Consider the following 10,924-nt stretch of genomic DNA (forward strand, 5'->3'; position numbering starts at 1 on the left):
CGTTTTCAATCGAGCCGAGACCACCTCGTTCAGGCGATCTCGGACCGATTGTTTTGGCGCAGATCCGAGCACGATTGCCGTGTTCACATACGCCCAAACGAACCGAGCTAAGGGGGGAAACGCGCCAGGTTCCGAAACAACGGCCCAGGTGTGAAAGCACCCTTAATGCATATTAAAATTTGGATCATAACGTTAAGAATTATTAGACAGCAACTATGCACAGATGGTTTCTGACAGATTGCATCACAATAACTGAACTTGTATTACATTGAAGTCTTGTGGCTATACTTGCAAATCATTGGCATTTGAACATTTAACATTTTACTTCCATTATAAGTGCTTTACTACTACCTTTTTTTAAAGAGAGATTAATCAAAATGTTTTCTATGGTAATTAGCGATGCAACAAATGCAATCTGTAGAGCTTGACGTGTATTAAATTCATGGACCTCCAACTGCATGATTATAAAAGTCATTATAAATGAATCAATCACAAGCGTTTTACCAAGATTTAATGTACATTTATTCTTAACACGTGGAACATATAGTATAAAGATTTCATACGGAATAAATGATATTCATTAAGCCAAAAAAGGGGGAAAAAGGAATTTACAACAAGTTTTTAGCTACATCATCTGAAATACAAATATGAATCCATAGCACTGGAATCGACTGAGGAAACCGCTGGGAAAGAGGGGAAACCAAACTCGTTTACTGTATCTGTTCCGGTGAATGATGATGAAATCGGTTGGAGTAATGGACTTGTCTGGTTTGATATATGCCTCTACAGCTTTAACGAAAGGAACTGAAATGTTATGTGCATGGGATCGTAAGGGCAGAAGATTGCATCCCTACATCCAGAGATGTAAGGAGAGGAAGGTGGTAAATAAACACATGGCAATGTGCAATGAGAGATCTGTAGAGTGAAACCTTTAATTCGTCAAAGATTAAAAACGGTGAAGAGCGCCATAAGATGAGAGAGAAAGAAAAAGAGCAAAGTGTAATTTACAACATCATTATATACACTGCAGCCTGGACTGCATCTAGAGCTCAAGACCAGTCCTAAGAGGTGATATCTTTAAGGGTCAAGTCATACAATCGAGGGACAAAGAAGAGGTCGGGGTGTTGTAGGTTCACGTTACTTTGGGGGGAAAGCCATTTTTTCCTCTCTCAACATGAACTAAAATCATAATTTTTAAAAACTACAGTTTTTTCGCTGCCAAGCCAGCATTATCTCAGTGTGAAACAGTATTGTTACAGTATGTTTACAGTTTAAAGGTGTACAGTAAAGAAAAAAGTCCTACAATCTACTGCACAGGCCTCCCATTTACATGTCTGTTCACAGCCAACGACCTGGTTCCTTTAGGGCTAAGTATATATATAATCCAAGTTACAGCAATTTATACCACACACCAGAGTCTGAGAGTCCATTTAGCCTCCAAGAACCAGATAATGGTCGTCTCCGTGCCCATCCTCACCCAGAAGGTGAACACGGACATGGTTTTTCCCCAAACTCACTGTAAACGTGACAGCAACTTTGGTTACAGTTTTGTTTTTTTGTGTCTTTTTGTCATTATTTTTCCTTACAAAAAAAAGTCCAAAGGGCAGCGCACTCTTGCAGGCGAGGATCTCGATCGGCAAATCCGTGTTAGTTTAATTCTTATCCATACGTGTTAAATCCGTCGCGACTTATATCCGTCCTTGAGAGCAAAGCAAGGGTAGACAAGGACAAACAGTGGAATCTGAGGTGATTTTGCATAAATAAAAAAAAATGAACATACAGTCAGTCAGTTTCACTGTTAAATTTTCTCCACTCGCGCAGACACACACATTAAAAAAAACGAGTGGGGGAAAAACATGATCGCCCCCACGGCTGTCATGACTGGCCAATCAGAAAAAGTACGTCACAGATTACATGGGACACCAAAGAGTTCATGAGCGGGGACACCGATATGTCCAGTAGCCGTGACTCATACAGCCTGAAGTCCGAGTGGTTCTCTTCCACTTTGGCAAGAGCGTGCAGGGCACGTGCCGCCCGCCGCATCATGTCCACACTAGTGGGCTCGAAGTGCGGACCCTGTAAGTGCATCAACGAGCCCTGACTCTGTTGGAACTGGGTGGCTGCAAGACTGTCCTCCAAGAAGCCAAGAAGGTTTCCAACGCTGCCTTTCTGCACAGCGATAGCCCGGGCCGCGACGCTGTCGCCTTGCGCCAGGTTCGCTAGCAGCACCACCGCCATCTCCCGGCAGACGGGCACTTTGCGGTCGCCGACCATGCGCACGAGGAAGCCGTAGAGCTTCTCAAGGCGGCTGAAAGGCGGCGTAGCCAGAATGAGGTCAACATTGTTATCCTGGATGCTAAGCTTGCTGAGGGTTTCCAGGACAAGTCTCTGGGGAGACAGTGTCCCGTTGAGCCCCAACGTGGGGAAAGGGTCGACGGCTTCCGCCGAAGGGCACACGGCCCAGTGGAGCAGGCCATCCAGCAGCGGCAGGCAAATACTTTCAGGGTAGATGGACAGGTCCAGCTGGCCTGAAATGTTCGCTAACGTGACCAAGCCGTTTTCCCGCAGAACCTCGAGACAGTCCCACCACCACTCATCTCGCTCGCAGCTGACCCCTTCGTCTTCCTCTTCCTCTTTCTCGTAGGTAACCGGGGCCTGCTTGCGTTCAGGATGCCAGTGGTGCAACAGCACCAGCCGGCCAAGTAACAGCAAAAGTCCTGGATGCTTCGACATCTCCAGATCATTGCCAGGAATGAAGGAAAGGCTGCGAATGATGTTGGAAATGCAGATGCAGCGGCGAGCGAGAGAGTCCTGCCAATCCGAGAACATACAGAGCGGGGTCTCGTCTTTGCTGTGCGGCTCGTCCTCTAAGATCTTGATATTACGACTCCGTTGCACAAGGTCGATGCCAAAGAGAAACGTATTATTCTCCTTGTCGCCATCTTGGTTGCCTCGGACCGCTTCCTCCGTCACAGAGCCTTGCCGAGCCAAGAGTACGTCATCGATGGTGGCCGTTATACTCGTCGACGTGCTTGCTGTTGTAGTGCTTTTACCTTCGGACGATGGTTGGTCTGGGGATGGCTGAGGTTGTACTTGCTGATGCTCTTCGTTTGTCTGAGGCTTCTCAGCATCCTCCGTAACGGTCTCCACTACTTGAGACACCTTCTTGCGTGGCTCGACATTCACTGGCACCCGTTTCCGATATTTCAAGAGCTCCATCCTGCTCTCAAAATGGGTTTGTATGTGCTCTGTGGTGTCGCCACCACCTACACTCCAATGGATAAGACCGCTATCAAAGGCTTGTCGCCGACCCAATTTACTAGTGCGCCCAATCACAAACGGGTCTTTTTTCCTCAATATCTTGATGGGAAGCTTGTCAAATTTACTAGCCTGCTTTGGCTTCTCCTGGGAGGCACTGGTGTCCTGCAATGGGGTGGATGATCGGAAATGATCTTTGCAAGAATTATCCTCGCCTTCCCTGTCTTCTACATCATTCTTGTCATTGGATTTTTGGACCTGCGTAGACTCCTCTTTCTCTTGCTTGACCTGGACCTGTGACGTCTGCACAGTGTTGCTCTCTATATCTTCATCGTAATCCTCGTCCTCCTCTTCCATCTGCTCTGCCTCTGGCCCTTCCTCATCAGACATCTCGGGGTCAATGGCATCTGGGTCAATTAGTGTACGCTGCCCAGGGTCGCCAACCTCATACTCTTTCAAGATGCCAAAGATCTCAATGAGGCACCTTCGGAAATACTCAACAATGAGCTCAAGGAAGCCAGGAAGCTGCAATTGGAAGATAAAGATAAATTAGTCACACTAGTTGACCAACCTGACCCATCCCTTGTCATACGGTCTATACCAGCGGTCACCAGACTCGGTCCTGGAGGGCCGTTGTCCTGCCGTGTTTAGCTAATTAAACACACTTGAAGCAGCTAATCAAGGTCTCACTAGGTATACTTGAAACTTCCAGGCATGTGTGTTGAAGCAAGTTGGAGCTCAACTCTGCAGGACACCGGCCCTCCAGGACCAAGTTTGGTGACCCCTGGTCTATACAAACTACTCACCTGGTTCAGATTAAAGTTAGAAATGCTGTTGTCATCATACAAAAGAATATTAATGGTATCCAAAGCCCAAGTGCTCTCGGCTAACAAGCCTGATTTGAGGGACATCATGACTCGCCAGGCCTCTGGTGTTCCTGAAACAGAACAAAACCTATTTTTAGACCACTCAAAAAAAATGGATCGGGACACAAGTACTCATGGGAACAATGCAATGAGCCTCTTACCAATATCCTTCATGGTAAGCCGACGACGCGGTTTCAGAATGGGCTGCGTGGCCTCTGTTGAACCTGGTGGGAATGCCACATCTCTCCGAATCAGAGGGGGCTGCACTGGCGGCTGGGCAATGTGTGATGCAGGAACTGGAGGTCCAGCCTTCTGGATTTTCATCCCTGTGTGCATGTATGGAGACTTACTGGGTGAGGTCCTGTTCTCCATTGGTCTTGGCATGGGTGCAGGGCTGGACACTTGTGGAATGTGGTTCTGGGAGGATTGATAGTTGGACTGAAGAGGTCTGGCCATCGGTGGCCCAGAGGCTCCAGGCCCGTACGGGGGCTGCCGCTGGTTAACATGGCCAGCCCAAGGTCCCTCGTGGTTCATGCGCTGATCTGAAGGCATCATGTCTTCAGAACGATTCATGCCATGGTAGCCTTGACTTTGGGATGGAACACCAGGGGGACCCTGGCGATTGTGATAGTTTGGGTAGTTCATCTCATTACGCCCAGGCCACATGGGACCTTGGGGTCCATCGGGGACTGAAGGCATGGAGCCACTCATGGAGCTACCCATCATCTGTGGTGGCATGGAGGGCTGGGAGTTCGGACCACCCACGTTAGGTCCTCGATCTCTCCCAAAACCGAAAGGAAACTGGCTCTGTGGGCCCGGTGGGCGTCTGTCGGAGCCTGGATAGGCGTTATACTGGTTATACATATCAGGTTGGGACTGAGGTCCACCTGGAGCCTGGGGTCCCTGCTGCTGACTACTGAAAGGGTACATGTCCCCTTCATGACGCTTTGCAGGAGGGCCATAAACACCATCAACTGGTCTCTTCTGTGTGTAATTCTGTATTTGAGAAATATTTTTTTTTTTAGATTTTAGGCAATGTCACACCTAATAACAAAATGATCATTTTAAAAAGATTGTATTTCACTGACCGGTTGCTGTTGTGGGTACATTCCTGACTGTTGGTTTGGGTATGGTCCACTAGGGGAGGCACCTTGGCCAGGGTATTGATTACTGTAAGAATCAAGCCTGCAAACCAAAACATACATGTAGTTTCAGAAAGGCCCAAAAAGCATGGATGCTCAAAAGCAATAGCAAAAAAAAAAAAAAAGAAATGAGCAAAGAAAAAATTGATTAAATGCTAACCTCGGTTGCTGTGGGGACCGGTTGGGTGAGTACATCCCTGCATCTGAAGGCATCATGTTAGGCTGTGGACCGATACTGCCATCTGGGCCCATATTTGAATCTGGTCTGTGAGGAAATAAAGAAACGGCATTTGAGAAACGGCAACTGAAGACACTAACTCCTTGGTTGGGTTGTGTGTTGAAATGTGAAAAACCATTGCAAAGCTACTATAACGTGCAATATTAACACAATCTGATTTCTGTATTAATGGACTGCTATATTAAACTCACTGGCTACACTAGGGCTGCACGATTAATCGAATGTGATTGTCATGCGTATCTTGTCAGTAAAGCCGGTTCTGTGATTAGTAGTAAATCTCCATCACCTGCTTTCAGATGGAGCAGCATTTACTACACAGAGCCGTAGTTCACTGACAAGCTACGCAAAATCACGTTCATAATCGCAGACGATTTAATCGCGCTATTATGAAATCGAAGAAATCGTTCTGCAATTATGAAAGCTGTTTGCGTAGCCTGTCAGTGAACTACGACTCTCTGTAGTAAATGCTGCTGCAGCTGCTCCATCTGAAAGCATGTGAAAATACCACATTTAATAACATGTTTTTACTCCAAACTCACTTCATAACGTCAGTCGAGTGTTTTAAATAAATCCTTCTGTGAGATGATGTGGCTTTTTACACAGAATAAGGCACGAAACATATTTCATAGTATTCTAAGCAGTGATAAAGGCTATGTCGATTAGCATTGCATTATTATATACTTTATTTTAATAAAAATTATAATAAGACGAACTCGGATAAACCATATATTGTCGTAGTCGTGTGTTTATTAGTCACGTTGAATTAATGAAAGCAGTTAAATCTTCTGTTTATTCAGCAACCGCTATAGGGATTCCCTGGGTTTCTTCTGCGGGGCGTATTTGGAGTTTTAGCGCGACAGCGCCCTCTGGCCTTCGGATGGAGATTTACTGCTGATCACAGAACTGTGCTTCACTGAAAGATACGCATGACAATCGCAGCTTCTGCCTAATCGCGATTTATCGCCTTTGCGATTTAATTTTGATTAATTGTGCACCCCTAAGCTACACTTGATGTAAATACTTGGAATAAATGCACTCACCTTCTCTCATATCCTGGACCATATGGGTACTGTTGTCTTTGACCCATCGCCATATTTCCCATAGGTCCTGGGGGGCCTCGGTTATATTGTTCAGCTATGCCACTGTTTGGGCCTTGACCTGGGCTCATGAACTGCTCACCTGCTGAAAATGTAAGCAGAGAGTCAAACTGAGTGTCCTCTTTTGTATACTAAAATATAACATACAACCTATGATTTTTATGAGCTAATTACCACATGCCAAATCATTAAAAAGCACAATCTACACTTAAAAGTATAACTAGTAAATGTCTGTTTAAAATAATGTTTCTTGTAGCAAATCAGTCACTGGGATAAGAATCATGGGTTGTACAAATACTTATAAGAGCTTACAATTTGTAAGTTCAAAATGTTCATGTAGCAAAGTATATACAATCTCAGCTAGGGCTGGGTATCGAGTTCGATACTTTTTAGGCACCGACCGAATTGCCTCGATACCATCGAGTATCGAAAAACGTCTTGTCGTTCGGTACCAAATTTCGATACCTAAGGGGTTAATCTCATCAGCGTCAGTGAGCCAATAAGCCTGCAGCACTTGCTGGTGTGTTCGACTAGAAGAGGTGCGGCGCAGAGCGATCATCCGCGAGAGCGATTCGAAAGCGCACGGAGCAGTCTGCTCTCTTAGCTGTCGTGGTACTGTAATACCACCAGTATAGAGTAGCGCGGGAGCTGCGTGGAGTTCCGATCATATGCAGATGTCCGTTCATACTAACGTTACACTTTCTTGTCAGCGCTGCCCTGTGAATTTATCAGTAAAATAGTTTCGCAGCTGAAAAGCTACATGACATTTCTCAGTAGCGAGGTTCATGAAGGAGTTTAACTGAAAGATTCGCTATTAGTAGACGCTGCTGCTGAGAGACGCATAGACGCAGGTATTATCACGCACTTAATCTCTCTCTCTAATAACCGCATTAGACTGCATTAATAACTGCGTAAGCCTGCATATCAATGGCTCAAGCCTCTGTTATCAGCTCTAAAATGACGTTGGTTACATTTTGTTCCTTTGTGCAGTGGCTCAGGAGATAAGTCTTTGAGTTTGTATAAACATCAACAAGCTGAAAAAAAATTTAAAAAAAATTTTAGATAATGTAATCTTGTTAAAATTGATTTCACAAAATTGGTATCGAAAAAAGTATCGTTCAGGAACCGGTATCGAAGTCAAGGTATCGGTATCGATATCGAAAAATTTTGAACGATACCCAGCCCTAATCTCAGCAGTAATGGAGTTGGCTCAATATTATAGTAGCACTACTAGATAAATTCATAAGAGGCATCCTTAAAATTCCACCGTAAGGATATGACCAGAACAGTCACCTTTTCTCATACCACCAAACGGGTCCTTACTGGGCTCGTAAGGGCCCATGCGGCCCATCATGTCTGATCCACCCATACCAGGCTGATAACCTGAATTGGGGGTCACAGAGTTTCGTCTGGAAAAAGCTGGATCCCCACCGTCAGCAAACGGGTCCTGCAAATTCACACTGCTCCTGTGTGAGACAGATAATTTCAGATATACTCTGGCCCTTGAAAGTCATTCTGAATGTCCTGTCCCAAAACTGAGAGACAGCATTGAGATGTACCTAGCACCAGGCATGGGCGGCATCTGACTGTGCGGTGTTGAGGCAGGTGTAGGGGGCTTCAGGTCTCCACTTTCTGCCATAGAACTGCTGGTCGACTGAGGCGTCTGAGGACCCTGTAACGATCCAGATCCAGCTGGGAGAAAAAAAAAAGATTGGATCCGTCAGTCAGCAAATCCTAAAGGAGGTTTAGTCGACGTCATATTGTGTGTAGTAAACACTGTGCTTTAATAAGAACCATAAACCAGAAAACCAAAATCACCGTCCACATGTCTATAATTTAAACACCAAATACATTTCCGACTGCCTGCGATTGTTGCTTTCACAGCACTTTTTACTGTCAGTGTGGACAGACAGCATGCCAACACGCAGCGACACACTTTAGAGGAAATGCGCTGAGCTCGGCTCATTTGGCAACCTTCCCCTGCCTGAAATCACGTTGCTTTTCATGCCGCTTAATCTCATTTGAGGACTTTCCCCCACCGGTGACACAGGGAGAGGTGCTCTGCCAGCTAAGTGCTCAGAGACTATCATCCTTAGGTTTGAGGCTCCATATCCCAGCATGACAGCGTCTCCATTACTACCACTCAACCAGCAGCTAACAACACACTTACCATGCAGATAAGTGCTTAGTCATGTGTTGAAGAAGAAGAGATGAGGCAATCGGCTTAACTCTGACGTCACGCGTCACCGTTTCTGGGCCCAAACGCTCTGTCAGATGCCAAAAGCAAGGAACACACTTTGCTAATATACACCCACGGTTTGCTGTAATACTAACCTTTATCTCCACACTGATATCTCAGAAGGCCAGACAGTGATTCATCTTGTGTGAAAAGTTACAATATTGTGTCAGGGATGCCGTGAGCCCGGAGACCAGTGTTGGGGGAAACGTATTACAAGCAAAGCGAGTTGCGTAATCAGATTACTTTTTTTTTTTAAAGTAACTAGTAAAGTAATGCATTACTTTTAAATTTACAAGAAAATATTTGAGTTACATTTTCAAATAAGTGTACTGACTGACAGCTCTCCTGTCCTCATGTTGAGAGAAATCGGGAGTAAGTGCAGAGGCGTTGTGTACAAAAACAGATTCAGTATTCCTCAAAATGAATAAAAGCATTGAAATGCACTCAGAATATGGTGCAAACCTGCAATAATTAAATGTGTTAAATAACACGAATATCCTTTATGTATTTAATCCCATTTTATTAACCAATGTGTTTGCTGCTGACCTACTAATAAGCAAAAATTACTTCAGATAAACATAACATTTGTGTTTCATGATTTTTTTTATTGCTGAAGAGCGTTGAACTTTCTTCTCCTGCATCCTATTCTTTATACAATCCAGAATGGCAGCACAGCTGAAAGGTTGTTTATTTCCTTCAGCCTGAGAGAATTAAAAGAGCTTTGTCATTTGCCAGAAGTAAAACTTTTTTTATATTAGAATTAATACAAAAGTAACGTAACTCATTACTTTCTATAAAAAAGCAAGTAACACAATTAGTTACTTTTTTAAAGGAGTAATGCAGTATTGTAATGCATTATTTTTAAAAGTAATTTCCCCCAACACTGCCGGAGACAGTAGTGCACACCATGAGTTTTTTAAAAGCCTAGCTTTAGTGTTATATAAATAAATAGCGCTCGTAAATGGCTGTTCAGTTCAAATGTGCAGTGGCTTGGACCTGGAAACAGTATTCCTTATGACCCGACAGTAAGCGATTTCGGAGAAACACTTGAAAATTTCAATCAACACCCAATCAAACGATTGCGAATACTTGCTAACTGTCGGTTCTGTGCTTGCTGAAAAAAATACAGTAATAACCGTATTATAGGGAAAAACCGAAGTGGATTGGAGCGATCAGGCCGAGCACCACAACACTCTTGTAGCCAAATTAGCAATAGGGCCTTTTATCATCCATGATGGGGAGGAGATACATAGAGGGAGCAAGCTGGAGATTTGTAGACTGTAGAGAAAGAGATGGCCTAGGCATTAACAAATAGGAAAATATCTAAGAAATATAACCTAATAAAGAAGAGCTATGATCGGGAACAAGCTAGGACTCGCATTTATATTGGAAAAGCTTTCCAGCACTGGATGTTAGAGAGCTCTGCTCGACATGTAACATTGGCTCTACCATTTCACAGAACCAAGACATGCTGTTGTACATTAGCATTAGATTCATCCATACTTCTGTGAGGCGTCTGAAGGGTGAGCTGTTAGCCAATGTATGTGTTACATAGCATGTTGGTGAATTTGGGGGCAGAGCAATGAAAACGGGTGTGTTTCTTTTAGGTAGGGCTGTTTAATATAACTAGGCTAGGCTATTTTAGTAGGCCTATAGCTAGGCTATTTTAGTTCCCCTCACTCCACAACAAAGCCTTTCAATTAACAGTATTTAGAAAAGAACAAGAATTAAAAATATAAGAAGCTATAGCAATATAAACGACAAGCCAAAACGAATTCATTTAGGCTAAAACTAAACTGAAACCAACGTTGGGTCTCTCATTCGACACAAAATCAAATGTTTCCGTATTCGCTATGTATTTGAATGGCAAATTATTTATTATGTATACTTCACTCGCATTCCAATATCCACGTAAAACAAAATGTTTTGCATATCATCACGGCGGTACGGTGATAACGCTTAACGGCACAGATTTTACTACATATTTACACTGAGCAGTGTGTTTTTTTCCCCATATGCTTGACTGACTGTATTTTATTATGATAAAGAACAGGCTGCATTGTCAAGGTAGCAATGCTTAACTG

At 44.1% G+C, this 10,924-nt stretch overlaps 1 protein-coding gene across 2 annotated transcripts in view; it reads right to left on the reverse strand.

Annotated features, from left to right (window-relative positions):
- Nucleotides 1–907: 907 nt before the first annotated feature.
- LOC107700714 (AT-rich interactive domain-containing protein 1A-like) overlaps nt 908–10,924 on the reverse strand; it is an 88,478-nt gene continuing 78,461 nt past the window's right edge. The window contains exons 13-20 of one of the 2 annotated variants that reach the window (XM_016502474.1): nt 8,161–8,293; nt 7,895–8,067; nt 6,545–6,683; nt 5,427–5,531; nt 5,213–5,309; nt 4,286–5,120; nt 4,065–4,195; nt 908–3,783 (exon numbers count right to left, since the gene is read on the reverse strand). In XM_016502474.1, coding sequence (XP_016357960.1) covers nt 1,876–3,783; nt 4,065–4,195; nt 4,286–5,120; nt 5,213–5,309; nt 5,427–5,531; nt 6,545–6,683; nt 7,895–8,067; nt 8,161–8,293 — 3,521 coding nt within the window. In that variant the 3' untranslated portion in view covers nt 908–1,875. Of the gene's footprint in view, nt 3,784–4,064; nt 4,196–4,285; nt 5,121–5,212; nt 5,310–5,426; nt 5,532–6,544; nt 6,687–7,894; nt 8,068–8,160; nt 8,294–10,924 lie in introns of both variants that reach the window. The other variant, XM_016502464.1, reaches the window with a different exon arrangement.

Source organism: Sinocyclocheilus anshuiensis, unplaced genomic scaffold, assembly GCF_001515605.1.
Source record: "Sinocyclocheilus anshuiensis isolate Anshui unplaced genomic scaffold, SAMN03320099.WGS_v1.1 scaffold1383, whole genome shotgun sequence".
NCBI lineage: Eukaryota > Metazoa > Chordata > Actinopteri > Cypriniformes > Cyprinidae > Sinocyclocheilus > Sinocyclocheilus anshuiensis.